The 27991-nt window shown below is 44.1% G+C and overlaps 1 protein-coding gene across 1 annotated transcript in view; it reads left to right on the top strand.

Moving 5' to 3' along the window:
- SLCO4C1 (solute carrier organic anion transporter family member 4C1) overlaps positions 1–27991 on the top strand; it is an 812270-nt gene that overhangs the window by 626753 nt on the left and 157526 nt on the right. Inside the window, exon 9 of the mRNA XM_069625459.1 lies at positions 1894–2047. Coding sequence (XP_069481560.1) covers positions 1894–2047 — 154 coding nt within the window. The remainder of the gene's footprint in view (positions 1–1893; positions 2048–27991) is intronic.

Genomic DNA, 27991 nt, shown 5'->3' with positions numbered 1-27991 from the left:
TATCAGCTTTGCAATGGTTTGGCACCTCGTAACCCGGAATAGTGAAAGGGGTTACTGTACATCCAGCAGTTTGGCTCTCATATGCTGGTACATAAACTCACCCACCTATTTTGAGGTGGGAGAGGTGCAGTGAGTCTGTTCCACTTCCTTAGTTAGTTGACCAGTCAAGGATTATCCGTTCTGCCAATGGGGGACCTTTGCTTATTTTAGAGTTGCCTTTCTTTGGAGTAAGACATTGGAATGACCGGCTTTATTGGATGCTGGAGCATCAGATATGTATATTAACAAGTCCTTGTCCACAGAAATGGGTGTGCTGTATTTCTCAACATGTGTCATGCATGATGTGTGCTGCTCATGGAATTGTATTGACATATGGTCCAGTCAACACTCGGTCCAGGCTTGCTTGTTGATGAAAAATAACAGGGTCTTTTTAAATCATACTATGGTGTAATCAATATTAGTGTGATTACATCTTTAAGCAAGAACGATCTGCCTACACTATTTCCCAAAACCTCTTGGGATATGCTTCCCAAACTCTTCTGTGAAGAGGTTATAAAATCTAACTAAATTCTGACCAATCTTACTGGTCCAGTGTACTGTGCCATGGATTTGGCAAACAGTATTTAGGATAGAATGCCAGTGGCAGTGTAATGTTATCCATACATCTTATCAATGTTATTGGCCAATTGTGCTTTACAATGGTTTACTTTTTGTTGTACAGTGACATTTACAGATTATTAATGTCACGTCAAAGCGTCAGCGTGCTCTTTGATGCACTATTCTCTGCCACTTTTCCCAGGTTTACTACACATGGTATAATTGGTGCAAGCAAGTGTCTCTAATTTTTCTTTTAGAATGGTGAAAAGTATGTGTGCTATCCCTGTTCCTCATTACAGGCCCAGCTACAATTTTATTCAACACATGGCAATTGTGAATTGTCCATCAGCAACCTATGCCCTCTATGTGACATTTATGTGTAGCTGTAACTTTTATCCAAGTGGCCTTTTTATCAAGGTGTTTCATGATAACACGGTATTTGAGCTATGTTTGGCGTACATGGAAATTTGGTAGGAATCTGGTTGGATAACTACTCTAGTCCTGTTTGTGAATCAGCCCTTTTGATATCTTTTTTATGTAAGGTATTGCTTAGTCACTAACTGAAGCCCAGGGACTGTGGAGTGATGCATATAGCAGTAGGGAGGGATCCAGAGTATGAGGGGAATGCAGAAGACCCTGAGGAAAGATACATGGAATCCATGAGCCGAAACATTATCAGACACTTACTCATTGGGAACAAGGGGAATGAGGAGCTGTACAGGAGTTATATAAAATGTCATTCTGTAAGAGGAAGAAAGGGAGGCAGAGAAACGTCCTTGTGGCATCCCGACAGGTTGCGCATGTTCAGGAAGGGTGAGGCAGTTATTGCTGAACTGAGTAGGGTCGTTATCTACTACCTGAATTACCAGGGCTGGATGAGGGGTACAGTCTGAAAGCCAAGGGTGGCCATCAGCCAGGCTAGACAGCAATATCAGATACTTTTCTGAGGGCTCTCATTTCCTGATATTGAATTTTGAGGTTGATCCTGGATGTTCTGGTATGACCTGAGGAGATGACTGCTCTTGGATAGAAATGTGCATTCAGTTTGCATTCACGCCATGTTCCCCCATCCCTCCCCACGGTCTTCTATATACCAGGGAAAAGAAGCTGAAGACGTTCCTTCTGATTTTTTAATTTATTTCTGTTTCTTTGGACACACTGTTCCCATCAGCTGGCACAACCATTTTTGGAATTTTACACCAATCTATTTGAGAGCGTGCTTACCATTCGCATGTGAATTCTGCGTATAAACAGTTGAAAATGGGAGATGTGTCATTTACTCCTCTTCTCTTTCAGTACTGGTGTGATTGGTGAACTAACAGCCCCGTGCAATGCTAACTGCAGCTGCTTACGCTCCTCTTATGACCCTGTGTGTGGAGCCGATAACATCCAATATTTCTCACCCTGCTACGCTGGCTGTTCTTCTTCTGCTAATGACAAGGATGGAAAGGTACATGTTCAACTTGCATTCAGTCTCAAAGCAGGAGAATGAAGTTATACACCATATGAATAGTGTATATTGTTTCAGGGCCTGCTTACATGATCACTTCTTCCACTGGGTATCTGTGTGTAATACTGCATAATATAACTTGTTGGGTACCGGCTATTCTTTAAAAGAAGTCCTGATGTGAGTAATTCACACCATTGCCACACTCCTGCTATATTGGGTTTTGTATATCCTGCATTGTGCAGAATCGCACAGCAGGCCACACTATGTATAATTATGTTATATTAGAGGCACAGTTTGGTAAAGATAACTACTGGTCACATATATAAATCATAATTATTGTTAAAGAAATTAACATTCAGAAAGAACATAATTGTATTTCTTATAGCACCAAAAGTGGCAAGTCAGGTAATGATTGTAATCATTGTTGTAATGAAAATGGCATTTATTTTCAAATGCCACAACCTAATTTTCGAAAAATTATAGGTGTTCATAAGGGTCACCGAGAGAGCATAGCTAGTGAGCCAACATGTTTTCATTGTTCGTTTTAATGCTCACGTAAGTTTTGAAGTGTCGTGCATTGTAAGGCACATATTCAAATAAAGAAGCAAAAATGCCTTTACAAACGTTATTAAAGGGAGGCCCTTGATATAACCCAGAGCTCTACAAACTGCTACAATACCCCTCTGTGATCAATTGCACCTGGCCAGGGTGTGAAATCACTGGCTTTTTTGATTTTGATTAAATAATAAAATGATGTGGGTTACTACATCTCTGAAAGGGCAATCTGCTGTTCAAGTTCCCCTTTTATGGGCTTCATGCCAAAAGCATAGTGCTATTGGTGATCTGCTGCATCAGTATCCTGATTTACTGCGCCTACTCTACCAATGGCAGAGAGCAAGTCTAGAAGTCACAGTTGCCCATTTGACAGCTGCAGTTACAGCCAATTCTCTGCAGCTCAGGGGCTGCATTTAAGATATGCGCCTTTGTAGCAAAACTATAATTACCATAAGTGGCCATGATGCTGAAGCTATGCCTGTGTTAAGGCATGGTGCATGGCATACCTTTGATCATTGCAGCTACATTAAATTGATATTGCATATGTTTTAGCCCTGTGGGCCCAGTTCAGCTGTCAGATGATTGTGTTTATTCTTTCCAGGCAAGACCCACCCCTCACCACTGACATGACTGCAGACTTGGGGCTTGCTTCTTTTTGTTCATTTGTAAGGGCAGGTAACATCCTTTCCCCAAGGACAGCCACTCCACAGGACACTGGTCTGGGAACATAAACCAAAAGGCACACCTATTCACACGAAGCCAGGCCTCACACCAGCAGGCTGCATTTCTAAAGGCATTGTATCCTATTGAGAAAGAAAGTGGGTGGGTTAGTTTAGCCAGAGGGGGATCTGTACAGTTCTGGAAGGGTTCTTCCATCTTGATTCTGTCTGCCTCTCGTTCTCTTTCCTGCCTCATCCACTTCCTCTGGAGCAAAGCACTTTCAAGAGCTGTAATTTGACCCCTTAAGCAGGCTTGCTTTAGTCCAATCATCTAGGGTCTTTTGCCTATAAAAGGGGGGAACTCCCACCAATTCTTTGAATCATCTTGGGAATCATCTTGAAGCATCTTTGGATAATCACTTGAGAGGATTTTTTTGGACCCTGCTGAAAGAGCAGTCCTTCCTAAAGTCCTCCAGTTGTGAGGTGAATGCTGGTGTTCCAAGGGAAGAAGCACGCTCTGTCCCCTAACCATCCTCAGGGACCATTGGGGGTGATCTGCTGCTGGAACAGGACCTGCCTCTCAGCCAGCCAAAGCAGTACTCAGGACCTCACTGTGTTTGAGGACCCCTGCAGTTGTGGACCAGCCTCCCTGTGCCCGGGTGCCTGAGGAAAAGGACCCATCTTGTCCCTGAGTCCCTGGAGTGGGACTCACAGCAATCTAAGAAGTGACCTGCGGCTGCAGCAAGACCGACTCTGCCAGGTACAGCGGTACGCAGGACCTTGCTGTCTTTAAGTACCCCTGCAGTTGTATACCAGCCTCCCCCATGTTTGGAAGCATGAGAAAAGGGTTCCTCCTGTCTCTGAACTCCTGGATTGAGGCTCACAGCACCCTGAGAGCCAAGGTTTTTTGCTGTTATGCTGCTTGGAGCATGTTTTAAGAACTGGTCAACACATTTGAACTAGCAGGACCCTCTGTCTCTGCCTTTTGCTCTCTCCCTTGCACAGCACCAAGATGTCTGATTTGGCACTGCCCACTCTCTGTCTGCACCAGTTACCTTTCAAGGGGCAGCTGCAAGTTATACAAATGCCCAGTATCGCCAGGTGCATAGATTGGAGCCGTGAGGTGTGTTGGTTTTGGAGCATAGAGCCAGGAATAGAAGAAGTTGCTGGACACATAATGGTGCTGTGTGCGGGCCAGCAATGATGATGGTGTTGATGGCCTATACCCCAAAACATTGATAGAATGTATTTTATTTTTAAAACATTTCAGCATTGGTGCTGGGAAAAGGAAGATGGAGCAAGCTGGAAAGAGTGCTCAGCTTCGGTGGTGACACGTTCATGTATAGGCATGTGACAGCACAGTCTCCTTGCCAGACTGCAATCAGACCCAGTATCTTGAACAAACACTGGCACTGCATGTGGTGAGGCAAATAGGGAGGCAAAATGAGATGAAAGGGGAGGGAACTTACGTGGCACAACATGCAACAAGAGAGCACAGTGAGTTGTGCACTGCTGACTCAGCAACATGCACACTCAAAAACTGGAGCAAGAAAGGGAAAGATGCCACACAGGGAAACAGAAACAAACGGCAGAGTGAACAGTGGCAGCCTTTGGGCTGTGACGAACACAGGGAGCCTTTGTGGCTGTCCATCCTCAGGGAATATGAAATTATGGACAAACCTAAAGAGATTAGTGCCAGGGCTTCCACACTCCTGATGGGGTATCTATGGAAGATATTTCATTTTCAAAGGATTTTTTTGTACTGAAGAATTTCCCTAATGTATTACCCTCAACAATCCCACTCCATAATCAGCAGCAAGAAACAGGCTGTTTTAATTAGAATACTTTGTTAAATTTAAAATAATACATAAACCAATTCAAGGTGGTCCCTCAACTTTCAATTCTGGGGAAGACATCGACAATACTTAAAATAAATACATGAAGCTTGTTTACAGAAAGGAAAATGCAAGCTTTATGCTATTTTCTCAATAAGGTATTCATGCAAATTTGCAAGCACATCCATATATAGAAACACAAATATGATTAACTTTTCTAGGCAATAGAATAAAATACTCTATACAATAGAGTCACATTGACATTGGTTATTTGATTGAAAAAGTTAGAACAGTTATTTGAAAAAGTTTTGTAACAAAATAATTCAATTTGTTTTCTTTGAAACCAAGTGTTATCACAGACAAATGTATTTGCTGTTACATATGGTTCTCTGATTCTAGTACGGATTCACATCTAAAATGTTGGACTGTATCTGTGACAAACTATTCGTTCCTACCATGGGCATAGATACAGTGGATATGCTTGGGGTGTTGAATTGGTACAATTAATTTAAAAGGTTGGGTTGAGGGATTCTTGTTTCTTTTGGAATTCTGGAATATTAGCACCCAACTCTATCACTATTCTCAAGGAATCCAGTTCACCCACAACAGCCCAGATCCATGTGTTCATTAAGGAATGGATTTCAGTTACTTTGTTATCTATGATAGATGCCAATCACAGTTTGTAATTCCAAATGTCTAAGGCCTCACATATTGCTGGAGAACTGCCTTATTATGTTGATGTTACCTAGGGTTTCAATTTTATTGATCAATAATAGAGCACATGTGCCTTCGGGGTTATAGCTTGTAAACGGGGTTCACCCAAAATACCTTTCATTGCTATCTGGGATTTAATTAACTCTTGGAACAATTGTGTAAATACTCTGGGATCGTTGTATACACTTTTGGTTTGTTCTTTCAAATGGATAGGTAGGGACATCAGCTAGCCTCAGGCAGCATCACCCAAGAAGTTATTTCTTTACGTCTGTACACCTGCTCCAAAGGTCTTGTTCAAGTAATTTGGTTCTGTCTTGGGAAAGGCCACTGCATTCAATACCATCTAGAAAAGGCCCTGTTAAGGAGATTTTCCACAGTTACTTCCATTTGGATACCCAATCAGCTTTTCTCCGGACGGACTGCCTGCCTTTCTTTTCTGCTTTCCCAAAACCCTCCCTCCTTACTATGATATGATATGATAGTTTATTTATGTAGCGCCTATACACAATGTGTTTCAAAGCGCTTCAAGCCAAGGGAGGGAACAAGGGAAAATACAATGACATTCTTACAGGTCATGAACAGTAAGGATGTGAAATTAACTATCCTACTCGGCCTGACAACATTTCATATAGTGCACGAGCTAAGACATAGATAAGGAAGGGAGGGGAGAGTGGGAAGGAAATGGAAACAGACAGGAAACTACTGTACTAGGCCTGACGGCATTTCTGGTAGAGCCGGAGAGAAACAAAAGGTGAGGGAGAGGGATGCAGAAAGGGAGGGGAGGAACAAAACAAAAACAAACGACTATCGCACTAGGTCTGACAACGTATCAGATAGTGCTGGAGGGAGGGGGGAACAGTAAGATGAAGGGGGTTTACTTTTCTGCCGCTGCCCGTTATATCCTGGTATTACTGGGATATCGGGCGCGGAAACGGTAAGCAGAGATTGCCGGTAGGCTGACGGTACTACTGGTGGCATACCAGTAACCTCATAATGAGGGCCATTGTGTCAAGTAAATTCAGTTGGGCCCATTACGGCTTCTCTGACTTGATCAAAGTGATCATTAATGTGGCCTGTGCATTCTAGTTTTCAAGAAAGCTTGTACTTAAACAAAGACACTGTTTCAGGTCAAGTGAAGTTTACAGCTTAGGTTCACAGAATACCAACATTTCATTAGATATATCCTGACACAGGCTTTTACAACTTAACCCATTTTCACCTTTAATAACAGGTAGACAATGGGCCTCATTACGAGTTTGGAGACAACCATTCCTTAGTAAGGGCATGGCTGCCTCCAAACTCGGGTCCGGGTTCCTTGACTGAGGAATTACCGGGCCATTCCAACCTTGGAGGACGCGGTAATTCCTCATTCAAAAAACCCATCCCCATTCCCATTTGAGCCCCCATATATATAAGCTCCTTTTCACTTTCATTTTCATTAAAACCTACAACATGGCATGCTTACTCTGCTTATTCAATCTTGTTATGTTTGTTTAACATTCATTACGAGACATTTGAGTGTAAAGGCTTTCTGCTGAGTTTTCATTATTTAATGGAGAGAATGACATTTCATCATATCCAAGTTTCAAGGGTTTGTTGATAGCACACAGGATACCTTTGGCTTTTTACATTATCAAGTGTTCAATACATCTGATTCAGGTATAATCTGAATTGATTAATAGCTCCAGTTTCTGGAGTTCATTAACAAACAACTTTATGCATGGCCATTACCTCTGCCACTTGATTACTCAGGGACCAATTGTATGACTCACTGAGGGTTCAGGGGTGCCATTCACCCCAGCATTTGCGACACCAGTTACTAATGACTTCTTTTTATTTTCTGTGATTTCCATCCACATAAACTACGTTCTTCAAACACATTGTGAGAACAAGCTAGCTATATCTCTGTTGTCAGTTGTTTTTAAATCTTCATCTTCTAAATAGTTATCCACAGCACAGTTATACAGGTCTGCTAATCTTTGAGCCATCAGAATGTTGGCCATATCTGATCTCTACAGGGTAGCCTTGCATGGAACAAATCCAGGAAGTAATCATAGAATTAGAAACATTTCCAGTCCATATTGTAACGCTCACCTGATTCTCGCAGAGGCGCCGGTCTTGACTGGGCGACTACCGTATCTTCAAAGGTGATGTGCAGCACCCGGTTGGCTCTTTGGGCTGGACCTCTGTGCCCTGTATGCCTGACGTGCAGAGTAAGATGTCTTAGGTAAGTGAATGCCGAGCTCTCCATCTGCCTCGGGGCAGGGTGCTGTAACCAGTTTCTTCACTGGATAGGTAGCGCAGGCCTCTTGACTTCAGAGGACTGCTGTCCGTTGTTTACTGCACGAACGGTAAGTTTCGAGTAACTCAAATGTCTTTAAAGTCTTTAATAATGATGTCTCTTGTTTTGCAGGGTTCCGGCGATGGCGGATGACGGGCTGAAGTGAGTTGAAGATGGAGCCCGTGTGATGAATAGAAGCGCCTGGAAGCACGTAAGTAAGCGCTTGTTGCCAGCTTCACGATGCGCTCTAACTGTCTTTTTATTTTGCAGGTACAAGTTCGGAGCGGCTGCAGGGTGCCGGGATACCCACTGGGTTAGATGTGGAAAGGAGTAATGGCACGTGAGTATTAAAGTTCCCCAATGTCTTTAAACGCACCTTGTTTTGTCTTTCAGATGCGGGATGCAGCGCCGACGGCCTCCGGAGCGTGCAAAGAGTTGGTAAGCTTTTGTCTTTCAGATGCCGGAATGCAGTGTGAAGACATCCGGAGCGCACGAAGAGTAGGTAAGCCTTTGCCTTTCAGATGCCGGAATGCTAACCTGTTCTTTCTTGTCTTTATAGGTGTTGCTGAAGACTGGATTCAGGATGGTAAGCCTTTGCCTTTCAGATGCCGGAATGCTAACCTGTTCTTTCTTGTCTTTATAGGTGTTGCTGAAGACTGGATTCAGGATGGTAAGCCTTTTTCCTTAGGCCCAGGACCGGATGCAGAAGACACGATGAGCGTTCTGCTGCAGAGGGTGCAGAATAACGCAAAGCAAGATTCATCCACCGGGTGTGGTTTCAATAGCCTCCTGTAGTGCTTAGGTGTCTCCTTCCACAGCCACGCCTAAGTAAGAAAAGAGTTCCTGGTAAGAAAAGAGTTCCTGCCTTCCAGAAGAGTTCCAGTGTTCTGAATCTAGGGAGTGGCTCCAGCCCCACCCAACAGGAAAAGTAGTTCCAAACAGAAGAGGATCAGAGGCTCAACTGGCAGGCAAGTAAGCAGCATGGTCTGCTGCAGGTAAGTCCACCCAAGCATTATGAGCCCGGCGCTTCCAGCGCTGGGACTGGGCATATTTATGAGCCTGGTGCCACTGGCGCCAGGACTGGGTCCAAAAGGTCCCAATTGGGACTGGCTGGCACTCGGAACCTGGGTTATGGATCTGCTTCCAAGGGAGTTGGGAAAACCCTGACCTTTTGGAAGCAGAGATCATGACAGTACCCCCCCTCAAGGCCCCTCCCAAACCGGGCTTCTCCGGGGGTTTTGGCTTGTCAGGAAATGTTCGGTGAAATCTTTTGATTAGGCGAGGAGCGTGGACATATTCAGCAGGTTCCCAGGATCTCTCTTGGGGGCCGTAGCCTTTCCAGTCAATTAGGTAGAATAGTTTAGATTTGGAGATCTTGGAGTCCAGAATGCTTTTGACTTCAAACTCGAGTTCTCCATCAACTAGGATAGGTTTTGGAGATTTGGTTAGTCGGGTTTGAGGTTGCACGGGTTTTAATAGAGAGACGTGGAAGACCGGATGTATCTTCATGTGCGGGGGCAAGTCCAACTTGACCGCTACTGGGTTTACTATGGTAGTGATGGAATAGGGACCAAGGTATCTTGGGTTGAATGTGCGTGGCCCTTTTAGAGATAGATATTTGGTGGATAACCAGACTTGATCCCCTACTTGATAGTGAGGGGCTTCCTTCCGATGTTGATCTGCTCCTTTCTTGTATTGTTCTTTAGCCCTTTGAAGGTGAGAAACAGCTTCCTTAAAGGCTTGGGTGATTGTAGAATGCAGGTAGTCTACTGCTGGTGTTTCAAGATCTTGGAGGGGATCCAACTCCGAGGTTCGAGGGTGACTGCCGTACAAAAGAAAAAACGGGGTTTTCCCAGTTCCCGAATGGACAGAGTTATTGTAGGCATACTCGGCTATCCAAAGGATATCTTTCCAAGTTTTTTCAGTTTGTTGCAGCATGCAGCGTAAATACTGTTCCAGAGTTTGATTGGTCCTCTCGGTTTGTCCGTCGGTCTGAGGGTGGTGACTGGTCGATAGTCTCACATCAATTTGAGCCGACCGACAGCAACTTCGCCAAAAATGAGAAATAAATTGACTACCTCGATCCGAAATTAGAACCGAAGGAAAACCGTGCAGTCGGATGATGTTTTCGAGAAATTCTCGGGCCAGAGTTGCTGCTGTTGGCAAGCCTTTGAGCGGAATGAAATGCGCCATCTTGGAGAATAAGTCCACGATTACTAGAATCGTATTGTATCCGGAGCATGGAGGTAGATCGGTGATGAAGTCCATAGAAAGCGTATGCCAAGGGCGAGGTGGGATGTCAATAGGGCTTTAGAGGCCTGCTGGTCTTTCCTTTTGACTCTTGTTTTGGGCGCATACTCCACAGGACATTATAAAGTCTCTGATATCTTTTTTCCAAGACGGCCACCAGAAGTAGCGCTTGATCTTTTCTGAGGTCTTGGCTATACCGGGATGACCTTCCATTAAAGAGTCGTGATAACAAGAGATTACTTTTTTCTGTAAATCTGTGCTGGGTAGGTATAATCGTTCTTGGAAATATAATAAGTTGTCCTTTACTGCAAAGTCCTTTCCCTGCAGATGCCAATTCTGTATGTCTGCTGGAGTTACAAGTTGCCTGGCTTTATCCTTAACTTCCTCTATGGATTCTGTGGCGATTACACCCAGAATTCTTTGTTCGGGAATGATTGGTACAGGTTTAGGGTTGATCAAGTGTTCTTCCACTCCCATCCGAGAAAGGGCATCGGCTTTACCGTTCTTTGTACCAGGTCGATAGGTAATTATGAAGTCAAACTCGGCAAAGAATAATGCCCAACGGAGTTGTCTAGAGGATTGGGCTTTTGCAGTTTTCAAATATTGCAGGTTTCGGTGATCCGTAATCACAGTAACGGTGTGTCGGGCCCCCAGCAGATAATGCCGCCAAGCCTTAAAGGCAGACTTGATAGCCAGAAGTTCCTTGTCAGTAATCGTGTAATTGACTTCAGGAGGCGAAAATTTGCGGGACCAAAATGCCACGGGATGCAACTGATTGGTTACCGGGTCCTTTTGTGATAGAACTGCCCCCATGGCAAGGCTTGAAGCATCAGTTTCCACGATGTAGGGGAGTTCGGGGCGAGGGTGTTTTAAGATTGGTGCAGAGATAAATTTAGTCTTCAAATCCTGGAAAGCTTGTTCCGCCTCGGTAGACCATTCAAAACGTTTGTTTTTCTTTAACAAGGCAGTGATGGGCTGGACTATTCGAGAGAACTCGGGGATAAACCTGCGGTAAAAGTTAGCGAAGCCTAACATGCTTTGCACACCTTTTACGGAGGATGGTGATGGCCATTTGAGAACTGCATCGACCTTCTTTGAATCCATACGCACTCCGCCAGGTGATAATATGAATCCCAAGAATTCAACTTCAGTCACGTTGAAAACACATTTTTCCAACTTAGCGAAAAGTTTGTGTTGACGCAATCTTTCGAGGACCATTTTCACGTGTTTCCGATGTTCAGATTCCGATGAAGAATAAACGAGAATGTCGTCGATGTAAAGAACAACACACACATCTATGAGCTCTCTGAGGACATCGTTCATAAAATATTGAAAGGCGGCCGGGGCATTGCAAAGTCCGAAGGGCATGACCTGATATTCAAATAGCCCATACTTGGTGCGGAAGGCCGTCTTCCATTCATCGCCCTCTTTTACTCGTACCAAGTGGTAAGCTCCTCTAAGATCCAGCTTTGTATATATGCATGCTTTTCTGACTTGGTCCAGGAGTTCAGGGATCAAAGGTAACGGATATCTATTCTTAACGGTGATCTGGTTCAGGGAGCGATAATCGATACAAGTTCTAAGGTCTCCTTCCTTTTTTGGAACGAAGAACAAAGCTGAAGAGGCAGGGGACTTGGAAGGACGAATAAACCCATTTGCCAGGTATTGATCCAGGTATTGTCGAAGGTGAAGGTTCTCAGGCTCGGTGAGGGCATAAATTCTACTACAAGGAGGAGTAGATCCAGGTATCAGGTCTATCTGGCAGTCATAAAACCTATGAGGAGGTAGAGAGTTAGCCTGCTCCTTCCGGAAAACATCTTGGTATTCTAGGTATTCGGGAGGTAACTGGGGAGTCTCTGAAGAAATTGCTGCCAGTGCAACACCAGGTGGAGGGTGACAAGTAGAGACACATTCTGGAAACTGGACCGTTCTTGCTCGCCAATCAATCAGAGGATTGTGTTTCTCTAACCAAGCTATTCCTAGAATAATCTGGAACTGAGGGGCCTTGATCACATCGAACACGATCTTCTCATGGTGTCCATCTTGACTTACTAGCGTCACCTCTTGAGTGGTATGCGTTACTGGCCCGGAGGCTATCTACGTACCATCCACCGTAGTAATGACGTCCTTTACAGCCTTGGGACAAAGAGTTAGATTCATCCTCAAAACCATTTCATGATCCACATAATTGCCGATGGCACCGCTGTCGACGTAAGCTTCAATTGCATGTAATCGATCCGGATTATCAGGGCTAATGAGGACCATAGGTATCACGAAATGCGAGGTCACGGAACTGGTTTTCACGCTCGGCAAGAGGACCTCTATTCTTGTCGGGCGAGGTCGTTTCCCTGCTCAGAGTTTGTAACTGTGGTAACTGCAGCTCCTACTGCCTTCTTGGCAGGTTTCACCGGACAGTCTCGAAGAAAGTGCCCTGAGTTTCCGCAATATAGGCATAATTGCAACTGTTTTCTCCTTTCCCGCTCCCTTTGTGTTAGAGGACCTTTCAGACCCCCTATTTTCATGGGTTCCCCGGAGTCTACTCCCTTGGAAGGAGTTGGCGGTTTGGAAAATACTCGAGCATCAAACTTGGACCGATCGGCCTTCCTGTTCTGCAGTCTGTGATCTATTTGAACGACCAAGTCTATATAATCCGAACAGTCTTGTGGGGGGTTCACTACTTGGGCTAAAACGTCTTTGAGCTCTCCACGTAGACCTCTACAAAACAGCGTAATCCTTTTGTCCTCAGGCCATTGAGTTTCCACTATTAGTCTATTGAAAGATGCAATATAAGCCAAAAGGTCTTGATTACCCTGTCGCAACGAAAGAAGCTCATTGTCCAAGGCCTGCCCCTGTGCATGTCTTGCGAACAGTTTTTCCATAATAAGCTGAAAGGCTTGAAAATCATGGAGAACCGGATCATCTTGATTAACTAGAGGGATCGACCAGTCTGCCGCATTGCCACTAAGGTACGAAAGTACAAAAGCTACTTTAGCTTGATCAGTTGGAAAAGCTGCTGGCCGGCATAAGAAGTGCAACCGGCACTGATTGATAAATACCGCAAACCTCTTTGGGTCACCAGAAAATCGTTCGGGCGGAGCCAGAGGTACATTCCCAGGTAGGTTGATCTGCACTGGATTCATAGAGGATGTTGAAGGAAGATTTGCCCCTGATGCGGGTAGCGGGGTCTGTCCGGCTTGTGACTGTAGCAATTGTCTAGCAAGATCATCTGTCCTCTCCTTGGAAATAATTAGTTCCCTTCTTAGAGCATTCGTTTCCTGACGAGCTGCATGCACTTCTGCCCTTAGCTCCCCAAGTAACCGGGCTAGGTGGTCAGTATCCGAGGTTTCCATAGCGCCTGGGCGAGAGTTTTGCGGTAGGCTTTGCGTTCTGTAACGCTCACCTGATTCTCGCAGAGGCGCCGGTCTTGACTGGGCGACTACCGTATCTTCAAAGGTGATGTGCAGCACCCGGTTGGCTCTTTGGGCTGGACCTCTGTGCCCTGTATGCCTGACGTGCAGAGTAAGATGTCTTAGGTAAGTGAATGCCGAGCTCTCCATCTGCCTCGGGGCAGGGTGCTGTAACCAGTTTCTTCACTGGATAGGTAGCGCAGGCCTCTTGACTTCAGAGGACTGCTGTCCGTCGTTTACTGCACGAACGGTAAGTTTCGAGTAACTCAAATGTCTTTAAAGTCTTTAATAATGATGTCTCTTGTTTTGCAGGGTTCCGGCGATGGCGGATGACGGGCTGAAGTGAGTTGAAGATGGAGCCCGTGTGATGAATAGAAGCGCCTGGAAGCACGTAAGTAAGCGCTTGTTGCCAGCTTCACGATGCGCTCTAACTGTCTTTTTATTTTGCAGGTACAAGTTCAGAGCGGCTGCAGGGTGCCGGGATACCCACTGGGTTAGATGTGGAAAGGAGTAATGGCACGTGAGTATTAAAGTTCCCCAATGTCTTTAAACGCACCTTGTTTTGTCTTTCAGATGCGGGATGCAGCGCCGACGGCCTCCGGAGCGTGCGAAGAGTTGGTAAGCTTTTGTCTTTCAGATGCCGGAATTCAGTGTGAAGACATCCGGAGCGCACGAAGAGTAGGTAAGCCTTTGCCTTTCAGATGCTGGAATGCTAACCTGTTCTTTCTTGTCTTTATAGGTGTTGCTGAAGACTGGATTCAGGAAGGTAAGCCTTTTTCCTTAGGCCCAGGACCGGATGCAGAAGACACAATGAGCGTTCTGCTGCAGAGGGTGCAGAATAACGCAAAGCAAGATTCATCCACCGGGTGTGGTTTAAATAGCCTCCTGTAGTGCTTAGGTGTCTCCTTCCACAGCCACGCCTAAGTAAGAAAAGAGTTCCTGGTAAGAAAAGAGTTCCTGCCTTCCAGAAGAGTTCCAGTGTTCTGAATCTAGGGAGTGGCTCCAGCCCCACCCAACAGGAAAAGTAGTTCCAAACAGAAGAGGATCAGAGGCTCAACTGGCAGGCAAGTAAGCAGCATGGTCTGCTGCAGGTAAGTCCACCCAAGCATTATGAGCCCGGCGCTTCCAGCGCTGGGACTGGGCATATTTATGAGCCTGGTGCCAATGGCGCCAGGACTGGGTCCAAAAGGTCCCAATTGGGACTGGCTGGCACTTGGAACCTGGGTTATGGATCTGCTTCCAAGGGAGTTGGGAAAACCCTGACCTTTTGGAAGCAGAGATCATGACACATATTTGGTTGCTCTGCAAATATTGCAGAGGTTGGTGGAAGGTCACAACTATTAAATGTTCCCCAGAAATCAACAGATGGCAGTTATTGTCAACACCCATACCTTTGCTATGTGGTCTTTTTCACCTCATTACATTTTATTCTGACAGGTGATGTCTTACCTAAATATGAAATTTACCTTTTTCACCTGGTTATACTTCAAATGCAAGACCACAGTTAAACAGGTTTTGGAAATCCTGTCTCAAGGAAAACACCATATTTTGACTAGAATAAGTCAATCAGGAAGTCTGGGAGAGACTTCTTTGCAGTTGTTTCATATCCTCTGAGAGTCCACCTTATGCCTGCTTCAACCGGGACAGGTGATCTATGTGTAATTCTCTATGAATGTATGACTATAGTTGTCCATCCTGAGAGGCTTCATAACTCACATAGATTTGTGGGGTTCTTCAACTTCAATAACGTTGAAACCTTCTTTTGCTGAGAATGAAGGTCTTCAGCTATGAACTCATGGCTTAGAAAGTTTACTTTGGTTTTGCACCATTGTGATTTCTGATGAGATCATTTTGTGCCTGCCTTCAATAACTTTGTCAGAATTTGGCAAATCTCCATGAAGTGTCCTTCCACAGTTTTAATTTTAATTGATATGTCATCTATGCATGCAATTTTTCCTCTTCCTAGAAGGTCAATCATGGCTTTATGTAAGAGTATATTTAATGCATTACAACTACTAATATAAACGCACTGTGTACAACTCCAACGTATTGCTACCCCCAAAAGGTAAGACATGTTTATATTGGTGTTACAGGGAGCACAGATATATTCAAGTATCCATTTGTCAAATCGAGAGCAGAGCACACTTAGAACCTCAGATTTGTGCAAGTCCCTGATAAGCGTAAGAGAAGGGGCCGCTTGACATGCCTACCCGTTTGCCCAGTTGCCCTAGGTCTGCACAGAGTCTCCATTGTCTACTGCTTTTAATATTCCTAGTAATGGGTTATTAAAGATACTATGGATTGGATGAATGATGCCCTAGGATTCCAATTTCTTTTGTAATCTCTGTGCATGATTCATAGACACAGGAGGCAACCTATACTGTCTTGCAATTACAGGTGCTGTATACAGGTTTTTAGGTTTTGTTGCATAATGTAGAGATGTGTGTCCACAGTCATAGGAATTGACAGAGAAAATGTTCTGTTCTGGAAATCCAGAAGTGCCTGTCTCAGTCCTTGGGCCTCATTACGAGTTTGGAGGCAGCCATGGAGCTATTAGCTCCATGGCTGCCTCCAAACCGGGCTCCATTACCGGGTTCCTGCAATGGGGACTTACCGGGTCATTCCGACATAGGAGGACCCGGTAAATCCTCCTTTCAGAAACCATTCCCCATTCCCATATAGCCCTATAGGGCTCAATGGGAATGGGGAGGGAGGTAACAACGGACACATTACAAGTGTCCCGTTGTTACCTCCCTCTTCCCCTTGCGGGACCCGGAAAAGATGTCTGGTTTTACCAGACGTCTGATCCGGGTCCCGCAAAGTGAACCTTGTAATTAGCCCTGACGGAATGAAGGGGGCCAGTCCCATAACGGCCCCCTTCATTCCGTCAGTGCAAGGGTCGTAATGAGGCCCCTTGTCTTTGTTCATACGTCGCACAGGCATCATCCAGGCTGATATCTTCTTCAATCATCTGTCAGAAACTGATAATATTTCTGGAGTGGCAATTTGTGAAGTACCTTTAAGTTGGGTGCAAAGATCTCCATTTATGGTATCTAACTGGAAGGATAATTCCTTAATGTGAAGGTAGTTATTGGTACCTTGGAACAATAGTTTATTTTTTAAAGTATCATAGGTAATGTCCACTACACAATAAAGGTATAGGGAGTATCCCATGAAAATCCCTCCTTGGAGCATTGAGAGTTGCTGTTCTGCTATAACTTATTATAAAAGGCTGATATTTGACCAATTATTGGATTTGTTAGGTCCATTCACACATGTTTGGAATCAAAATACTTCACAATGCAGGTGTCTTGAGATAAAATTACACTTTTGGAATGATTACTTTTGACCAGTATTCAAATTATATCATCTTCGAAAACCGACTAATGGAGTTGGATGTAGAGAAAATACTTTTTAGGAGCAGGAAGAGGGGAAAGGGAGGCCGGCCAGAGAGTGAGTTGATGTTTCAGTGGTGAATGGGTGTTGGCGGTCTCAGGAAGGTTGTGGTTGAGTGCTTTGAGCTGGGTGTTGACATTCTGCAAGGTGCCGGATGTGGATGCTAAATTGATGAGATTTCCATCCAGTGCATTAATGGGAAAGTTCACAAAAGAGTGGTGGGTGTCTTGAAAGAATTTGTGTTGATCTTGACAAGGAAGAGGTATATATATGGTGGAGCAGGATGGGTATGACTGCATGGTCTGCTCAGTCCAGAAAATAGGGGGTAAACATTTGATGGCTGGAGAGGTGGTTAACACTAGGTGAACTGTGTTGCCTTTATTGAGAGTTGCTTCTGTGACAATTCTTTTGATGTCCATTGTGTATAGCAGTTTGAGTAGAGTCATTCTGGTTTTCTTGGTGGCTTGGATACTGGGTAGGTTGAGGTCTCAGAGGAAGATGTTAGTTGTGTTGTTGCAGGATACATGTATGGTGAGCTCCTGGAGTGTGCATGACCATGACATCTTGTGAATAATAGCAATATTTTCACCAGTCTTTCATTGCCAGTCCTTGTATTGGATGTTGTAGCCTGAATGAACCATGTCTTTTTGATAATGAAAGAAAAGAACACTACCTTGCACAGATGTGTAAACTGAAGGACCATAAAAAGTGAGTGTTACTGTATTCTGAATCAGATAAAGCATGAATACGAAGGTGGATGGCATTAATGGGCATCCCCACCTACCGCCCTCAAAGAAAGAACTACAGTGTTGGATTTGCCAGTGGCAATGCATACTATACCGCTAGACATTAATTATGGGACTCAGGCTAAAATATGCATCAAAACAGTTATTCTGGTTGAATTAGAGAAAATTGCGTACAAAGGTGGCCACAATATAGCAATGTAGAATGGGAATGTGGCAAAATGGGCCTGGGGGGCTGCTAGGTGAAACGCTAAAATATGCACAGACTCCATTTGTAGTACAGGTGACCACATCACAGGATATATATATTGAAGTTTCTGGCAAGGATAGCATTGTCACAGTTCATGGCCATAATCATTTGGTAGATCTCATGATCAAATTGCGTGTCCTTCTTGTTCACTGAGTAAACATTACCTATCATAGATTCCATTTCTTCCACTTTTGTTTTCACTGCCAGCAGTCTTATTTCCCTAAGAACATTTCTCCTAATTTACACAATCTCATAGATTTATTTCAGATGGGACTTATTTTAGCTGTATGGAGTTTTTGAAGCTGTTCACACACCGTGTGCTATATTGAGTCCTCCTTAACCTCACCATCTAGAGAATTATAAACCTCACAGCCAAATGGAATCATCTGGTTAGCTCAGGGCACTGCATTAAAGGTAAACTGAAATGGGCTATTTGCACCTACCTCACAGGAAGAGGAGAACAGAGTAGAGATGGTAAGAAGAAGTATGTGAAAGGGAAAGATGAGATAAACAATCTAACTTGTGCGAATGTCAGGGGTGTCGCTACAGGTTGCTGCAACAACACGAGCGCGTACAGCTGCGACCCCTGTGGTATCCCTTGCAACCCCAATATTTAAAAAAAAATGTTTTGCATTTTATTTTTAAACAGAGGCTCCTGGGCTGTGCTTTGGGCACCGCTGGGTCTGATAAAGTGGTAGTGTACAATGTTCTTTTTATGTATTTTGTCATTTGTAAAGCGCCCCAAACCTGAGGGCATCCAGGTGCTGGTTACAGTAAGCAAGCCTATGTAATACATGAGAAGAATATAGGCATTAGGATCCGGTCACAGAAGGTGCATCAAATGCAGCATAAGGATGTGGCACATACATTTTCTGCCTTGATCACGTGATACCGTGGTCTAGTGATATCTGATTGAATGCAATTTAAGAGATACTATGGTGGTTATAGGTGGAGTGAAAAGAGCCAAGTTTTCAGTCCTTTGCGTAAGGTCCAGAAGGAAGGTTCTGTTCTTAGGTGTGGTGGTAGGGCATTCCAATGTTTTGTGGTGATTACAGGTAAGCTACTGCCCCCCGCTCAATAAGCATCTTGAAGTCTGCCACCGAGTCCCAGAGTGAGGAGCAACTCATGGGTGTTTTCAATTTAAAATAACTGTGTTGTGCCACGGATTTATGTGTGCAGCAATTATAAAACATTAAATGGTGGGGTCTTTTTAAGTCCTCTGTGGCCTAGTATTACGCTTAGATAATAAAAACTATGGGGGGCTCTTGGGTATACTGAAATAATCTTTCCCAGGTATTATAATCCAGCAAAAATAACATTATTAGGTGCGCTCCTACCTGTCTAAGATGGTGCTCACAAGTGAGACATTGGGCCTCATTCTGACCCTGGCGGTAGCCGTGCCGGTAATTACCTTTTGGCAAACTTTTGAGAGACAAAAGGGGCCATCGTGAAAAAAGCATAAAAGTTTGAAATCAGAAGCACATGGGAGATGCAGATCCCGAGAGTCTTACAGAGGTGACTGTGCAGGACTGGGAACCTTTGTGAGAGAAGGCATACAGCAGGCACTAGCAGGGAGCAGAGGATGAGCCAAGCACGAAGGCTGGTGTGTGCGGAGTGGCACCCAGCGAACTGGCGAGTTGGTTGTCCCGCTTGGGGAGAAACCGCCAAATGGAGCTGCAGAGACCCAGTAATTGTCAGGGGACACTAGGAACGCCAGAGCACTACAAAGGACCATTGAAATGGTAACAGTTGATGGAAGAAATGCAAAATAGCATTTATTGAATACTGAACTAAATGAAAGGTGTTATTTACCACACACACAAATTAGAACTGCATTTATTGAATACTGAATTGTATAAAGGGTACTATTAAAGTCTGCACAACTTAAAACTGCATTTATTGAATACCGAAACAAATGAAAGGTGCTGCACAACTTAAAACTGCATTTATTGAATACTGAACTAAATGAAAGGTGCTATTGAAGTTGACACAGCTTAAAATTACATTTACTGAAAAATGAATCAAATGAAAGGTGTGATACTGACAAATGCAAAGCAACATTACGTTTACTGAATATTGGGTGACAAGAAAGTCGTGGTTTGAGTGAAACCAAGTGAATGCTGCAATTATTAAGAATTGAATGAAGAGAAAGTTGTTACTTGATCAGACTATGGAATGCTAAAGACTATATAAACATTCTGGGTCAATCAAGTGTATCAAGTAACCCACTGCCAGTAAAACACCTTAATTATAATGTGCAAGACATATCATGAAATTGAAGATATATCTTGAGTATTACTGAACAACGGCCTTTGGGGAAACTTATGGTTGTGTGACCTGTTTTGGGTGGACGGTGCGGTCTGACAACTGCGCCTAGATCAGGACATTTCCTAAACACTGACACTGCCAATATCAAGGGTCAAATTACAGACATGGCATGTGGTTGCTGGTTACATGACCTGTAGTTGGTGTACCGTATGGTCTGACAACTGTACCTAGACCAGAAACAACTAAATATTGGAAAAGCAGCAAATATGTGTGTGTCCTTGGTGAAGCTGACCAAAGGACTAGTCAAGTGGACCGTGTATTCTCTTGTAAACTTGTGAACAGAGGAAACAAGTCAACTTCTTAGCATAAGTCTTGGGGAAGAGAACCAAAGAACTGGAGAGTGTTTATTTTGGGGGCGTCCCAAGATCACAGTGTTGTATGAACTTGGTTAAATTTTAACTTGAGGACGGGAAACCCAGGACCCTATTTTGATGCAAACTGTGATACCTGTGAATCCACAGAAGGTAACTTCAGAACGTGATCAAACCTCTTTGAAACAAAGTTACATTTGAACTGTATTGAACTTGAACACTTATATTTGGTTGAGAACATTTTTTCCACTAGATTTCGTTGTAGTTGTGGGGACAACCATAGGTTTTGACACCGGCAGACTTTTGATGTGGACTTGTAGACACAATCTTTCCTTAGTTTCCTTTACGCAGGGAAAGTCCCACTATAGCATAGGGTTACTTAGGTGTTCCACCATCCTGATCATTAATAAAGTTTTGTTTAGAAATATATATCTGTTGTCTGTGTCATCTCTCTTGATACCAGTCCTGTCTCCCACAGCCTGTAAGTATCCCCTCCTCTTTCCCCCACCACCTCCAATATTAGAATATATGTGAGAGATGCAGGTTTCTAGAAAGGAAAGTGTTTCTGCAGAGACTTGCACCTGGCACTCCATCACCTGCCACAGCAGCCTGACAAATGAATGAATTCTGAGGAAAGCTGGACCAAGGAGTGAACAAGTGACATTCTGTAGGGAAATGGGAAAGGAGCCACTCATTGGGCTCTGCTCACCTTGAACGCATTCTAGTGTGATGTGAATGGTTGAGAGGGGCTGCACACCTGACCAGGACCCTGCTCTGGCGCAACACTGGCAACACTGGCACAGCACTGGGCACAGAGTCTCAAGGAGAGAGAGCCATGGAGTGGCCCACCACTCTCCACTCAAACTCCTTCTTGGAAAGGGCTTTGTGGAAGCTTGAGTCATGGGCTGATCCTCAGGGGGTCATTGAATAATGCACCTCGCCCATAGACCTCTGAAAATCATAGATGCATTGAGCTCCACTCTTGAGGGAAGTGCAATAACCCACCCCACCCATCCCCACACCTCACCCCATTAAAAAAGATTGAAGAAGAGTCATGTTTCAATGCCTAGGGCATTAAGGTATTATGTTCGGCTCTGCATTGTGTTGGACAACATGTGTTTGCTTGTCTCATAATTAAAGGTAATGGCATCAGCTTACACCCAAAAAATACGTTTCTTGTCTCTTTGCGGTAGCTGACTCATAGATATAGTTATAACCAGGGAATATTGTTGATACTAACTCCTGGTCAATGATTGCATTTTCAGGCCTTGCTTGTGCTGCATTTTGCTCCTTGGTAAACAGACAGCGCACCCCTCCCCAGGTCAGTGCTTTTTTGGCTTATTTAACACATCAATGCCACAGATAACGAGTAAATCTGTGTCCATTGCTCTATAGATGTTTCATACACTAGCTGTAGCCTGTGTTACAGATTTTGGTTAAGCTGCTGCTACACAAGTACTGAATTATGTATGTTTTTAGATATAGGCCCAATGTCGAAACTGGAAAATGATATTCCCCAAATGTGAGATCATGGACAAATCACAGCTTCCTCTGTGCCTCAGTTCTTATATCTGGCTGAAATGAGAGCGCCTGGAAACACAGGTGTTAGATGCATCTGAAGGTCGTGTGGCATCTCTTCCTGTGATGTCACTCGGGGTGGGGCCAAATAGCATCACTTCCTGTGATGTCATCACATGTCAAGGGTTGTGTGATGTCACTTCTCCTACCCCTGGCAATTTGGCTGAAATGACGTCACTGGTGACTGCCCAATGTTTGACATATCTTAACCAAAGTTTTAACCTGAAACAAGGATGACACTGTGACTGTAAGAGGATTCAATTCAAAACTACAGCTAAGTCAACGCCTAGTCTAGAATACTGAATGAAAACCCTTATTGATATACCTTTATGTCCAGTTCATGCGTTCTGGATGACTACCCCTATATAACACCCCTCTCTTGGAATCCCCCTGACCCCAGTGAGCCAAGAAGTAGTTCTGTTTTGCAAGTTAAAAGGTTTATTTGATAATTTAAAATATATATATCACACTTTATAATAAATTAATAATTGAATAGCACACTTAATCTGATATGATAAAGATCAACAACGGAGAATCTGGCACTAGCACACTTCTTATAATCACTAATGAGTTGACATGAAATGGATAAGGTAGCACACTGGTAAATAGGAACAAAAGTATAATGTGGTAGAGGATGCTTTATGTAAGCTCAGGTGGATGCAATATTCAATGAATGCAGTACAGAAAATACTCAATATGATTTCAACCAAACAATGTAATCACTTTTCTCTGGCAATCCCCTCCCCCCCTTGATGCAAGGCAAGGAAATGGAAGGAAAACACACAGTTCTCAGAAATGCAATCAATGTAAATCAGTTCACCCCAGCAAGCTTACACTACAGAAAACAGATAGGAGTTTTGAAAACACAGGCAAAATGCTTTGATATGTGCTAGCAATGGATGAGAAAGATGCTGGAAATGCTTTTAATTCCCTTTCAGAGGTTCAGGGTGAGTGGTATCTAGTTAATATTAGTCCAGGCTCACACTAGCAATGATGCAGGGATAGTTAGCAGGTTAAACGAATTTCTGGCAAATGGAAGGCAAGCAGCAGCTGTTTTTACACGAGGAGAAATTTGCAAATCGCGGTAAAATTCGCGAATGCGTGTTCCGCGATTGCGGTAAAACTATAAGGGGTAGGAAGGTGGTTCTTGGTGCGATTCAAAGCTAAGATTCTAAGCTTTCAAATGAAAGTTACTGCAAGTCTCTAGCACAAACGGTCACGGAGATATGAGCGATTTTGTGAAGGTCGTTTTTCAGATTTGAAATTTTAAAAGCTCAAAATGACAAGTGCAGCTTGCAACTAGAAAATTACAGGTGACAGATTTGGAGCTATCAGGCAGTTCTACTTAGGTTAAATAGATTGAATTAGATGAATTTAAACTAAGAGCTTTGGTTTGGTACAGTTTGGCGGTACTCACAAGAGATTTTAAACAGGAAGGCGGCTTTGTCACGATCTGGTCAACAGGTCTGGACTTCGGACGGTCTCTGGGCACAGCGTCTGGTCTCTGGAACTGCTCACAGCATCGGAGTCAGCACTCTGGATACAATGGCCTGGTCTCTAGTTCTGGATAGATTGAAGTCTCTAGTTTGGCTCTCTGGAGGTTTGATGGAGGTAAAGTATGGATTTTTCCGGCAGAGCTTCCAGCGGCAGATGGATTTGAAAAGTCTCTATCTGTCCTGTCTGTCTGCTTTTATGTGTTTAGAATGTGGGTGTGTTCTAGCATCACTGACCCTACCTCTCTCTCAGCTTCTAATTGGTCAAACTTCCATTTCTCATTTGATTGGCGAAGGAGCTGTGAGTTAGAGTGATGTCATCCATTTATGATCTCTTGAAACAACTCCCCTATCATCTGTGCACCCAAATCTATATATGATCAAAATCCATATTTCACAGTTACACAGTTGTTTGAAATTACACATACATGGTGTGGCTGAATTTAGCCATGTCTCTGTCCAAATCTGCTCTTTCTAGGAGCTTGCATTCAAAAATGGCAACTTCTAGCACTTTTTCATGTGCTGAACAACATTGGATCTTCATTAAATTTTATACAACTGTTCCTCACATATCTACCCACATACCAATGCATTTTCGTTTGTCTAGCTGAAACAGGGAGTCTGTAATATTAATAAACAATGGGGTTTTGCCCCAGAACATCACACAAATTGGAGTTTGGGCTTGAATTAAAGGTACATTTTTTAAATTAAAGCTCTCAAAGTTATACATTTCTGTCATTTGATTACAAAGAGTTATCAGTGTTTTTGTAAAATATATATTTTACTTTCAATTCAGTCCTCAGAGTGTTGAAGTCCGCCTCCAAGACTTGGGTGGGTCAGTCACAGATCTCTGCTGGCTGGCAGATCTTTGTTGACAGCAAACATCCAGAATTAACATATTCCTTTCAGAGGAAAGGGTCCTTTGTGTGGTGTCTGGCAAGCTCACATCAGGAGGCCAGGGGGCCACTTTGCATTTAATTAACAGAACCCTGTTATTTCCTGGCTTCTTGTGTTGAGTTCTGAAGTGTCAAGAGTTCTCAGGACAGGCAACCCCTTTGAACCTTTGATGAAATAAGACCCCTTTCTTTGCACTCATGCAGTTTGCAAGACAGCTCTCCTGTCAGAGTTTAGACCGCTAGCGCCACCATCAGGATTTTGTGGTTACTGCATCCATCCTTGGGATTTTTTTTTTTTAGATTGATTCCTTTCAGCAAGTGATATTATATGGAGTAGATTGTCCATGTTCAGGACATGGCATTGGTGTGTTTCTGCAGTAAAGTAATTCTGTGCCCATGATTTTGCCATATTTGACATTCAAGAAAAATGAATTCCCAACAGTATGGGTTTGCTTTTGGCAATCAGCATTGCATCTCTGAACTCACAATATAGGCAAAATGGGATTTTCCTGTGCATTTTCTGGGGAGCTCTGGCCATTATGATGTTTTCAATGCCAGTACTGCACAGTTTTGAGGTAGGGCCCGGATGCATGGGTAAATACATCCCACAAGCCCCCCTTCTTGCGGTGGCCATCTGATCCTTCACTAATGGGACCCGCAAGATCTGGGATGTAGTTCTCCTCTTCTTCCGATAAATGGCACAGTTCAGCATCTTTTCCTCCATCCGGTCGGATCGATCGGTTCTCCTCGCCGGTCCTGATGGGAGTATTGGGCGGTCCGCTGGGCCCATTGGATCTTCGTTCCCGGTCTCCGGATCGTCCTTCTTGGTCATTCTTCATGGTTTCATCTCTCCTAGGATGATAAAGCAAAAGCGGCAATATCTACTCATAGACGATTTTTTTTTTCCACCACTGTTGAGATAGTGGGGCAGCATATGCATTTTATCATAACGAAACATTACATTCTTATTTTAATAAAAACAGTATGACTAAGAGACAGTTTCATACAAATCACAGTATGTTAGAGACTAGATGTGGTATGTTTTATGATTGGAACTGAATTAGTCTGATACAGTACCCGCTAGGATTCCAGAGGATTCCTCTAGTTGTTGCAGAGTGTGCCTGGGATGGCAACATTTCAACTGGTTTATGTGGACCCACTTGTCTTCCCCCTCTGCCGAACCGCCTTTGGGGATGCGGATCTTGTAGGCCACAGGGGAGATCTTATCGACGATATCAAAGGGTCCTTTCCATGTAGGCAAAAATTTGCGCTGCTTTGCCTGGTTCCTTTGGAAGTTGTATAGATAGACCCGGTCTCCCACCTGATATTCCTTCCTGGAAGTTTTCAGGTCATAATGGGTCTTCATGCTATCAGCTGATCTTTCTAGATTCCGCTGAGCATAAGCAAAAGCATGTTGGAGGTGTTTCCTTAAATTCTCTACATACTCATGAGTAGTGGAGGCATTTATCAGTGTCTGCTCTTGGGTCCTGTAGAGCAAATGCTGAGGAAGCACCATCTTGCGCCCAGTCATCAACTCAAATGGTGACATTTTGGTTGCAGATGAAGGGGTAGATCTGATGGCCATTAGGACCAGAGGTAATCGGATATCCCAACTTGGCCCAGAATCTGCCACAAACTTCTTTAATATGCTCACAATTGTCCGGTTATATCTCTCTACTGCCCCAGAAGAAGCTGGCCGATAAGCAATATGCAACTTCCTTTTGACCCCCAGTATCTCCCACATCTTTGTCATTACTTCACTGGTGAAGTGGCTACCTCTGTCTGACTCAATCCTTTGAGGTAGACCAAAACGGGAAAAGATGTGGTTAATCATCAAGGCAGCTGCAGTTTCTGCCTTGCAATTTGGGGCTGGGAGACATTCCACCCACTTGGTAAACAAGCATGTCACAGTCAACATGTACTTATTCCCCCTAGCCGAGCGAATCACAGGGCCTACAAAGTCGATTTGTAAATCTGACCATGGCAGTGTCATCCCCCTCTTTTGGAGAGGCGCACGGTGCGTGAGGGATGATGGCTGAAATTGTGCACACACAAGACACCCCTTCAAGTATTGGTCGAGGTCCTGCCCCATGTGTGGCCAGTATGCAACCTCTCTTAAGATTTCCAATGTTGTGTGAAACCCCCTATGACCGGCGGTGGCCGCATCATGGGCGTGACTTAACATCAGGCTTCGGAATGAGGTAGGAACCACCCACTGATCGTGGCCAGCTTTGGATTTCCTTACCAGCAAACCGTCTTGAATCCGGAACATTTTTGGACATTTCATCAACACTCTTAGGTCCTCTTTCCCAATGTAATCGGTATCCGTCAGGGGAAAGTTCTCAGGGTCCTCAAGGTGCTGGTAAAATTTACCAATAATTGGATCCCCCTTCTGAGCAGTAATCAAATCATCATCATGGGTCTCCTTACTCCATTGTGCAATTGAAAGGTCGTTGTGAGCATTTGTCTGGGACCTAGTGATAGCAGTGACCTGGATTTCCCCCAACAGGGACTCAATCTCAATTAGATCCCCTTGGATGGCCCCGGTTTTGGCCAGCTGATCAGCTAAGTCATTTCCAGTTTTGTCTGGTCCCTCTACTTTGGAATGACCCTTGATCTTTTTCCAGTAGATGGTCATCCCATTCGATGTGACCAGATCATCAATGTTTTGGATCAACTTCCTATGTTTCAAGGGTTTGTTGTTAGCACATAACATGCCTCTGGTTTTCCAATTAACCAGGTGCTCCACGAACCCGTTCCGTACATAATCCAAATCTGTGATTATGACCAGTTCGTGGAGTTGATGCTGGACAGCAGTGAGGATGGCCTGATGCACAGCCATCAATTCTGCCACCTGACTACTTCGGGGACCAATTTTGTATCCAGCGGAGGGTTCTGGGGACTCATTCACCCATGCATTCCCTACGCCGGCCACCAGTTCTTTCTCCCCGTTGTTGTCAACATGGTAAGAGCATCCATCCACATACACAGTGGGCATTCCCTCACACTTGTCTTCTTCAAAGACTTTGTGTGGGGAATTAAGGTATGCCTCCATGTTGTCCTTGATTTTCAGACTTTCGTCCTCGAGACAGTTTTCTCTGGCACAATCATGCAAGTCAGCCAGACCTTGCGCGAGGGGACTCTTCTTGTTTTGGCCATATCTGACCTCCACAGGAAAGCCTTGCATTGACAGAATCCAGGAAGTAATTCGGGAATTACTCACATTTCCGGCCCGGATTCTGTCACTT

The sequence above is a fragment of the Ambystoma mexicanum genome, chromosome 6p, assembly GCF_040938575.1.
Source record: "Ambystoma mexicanum isolate Mex_15411 chromosome 6p, UKY_AmexF1_1, whole genome shotgun sequence".
NCBI classification, from domain to species: Eukaryota; Metazoa; Chordata; class Amphibia; order Caudata; family Ambystomatidae; genus Ambystoma; species Ambystoma mexicanum.
Note: the sequence above shows the minus strand (reverse complement) of the source record. Positions and strands in the feature narration are given on the sequence as shown.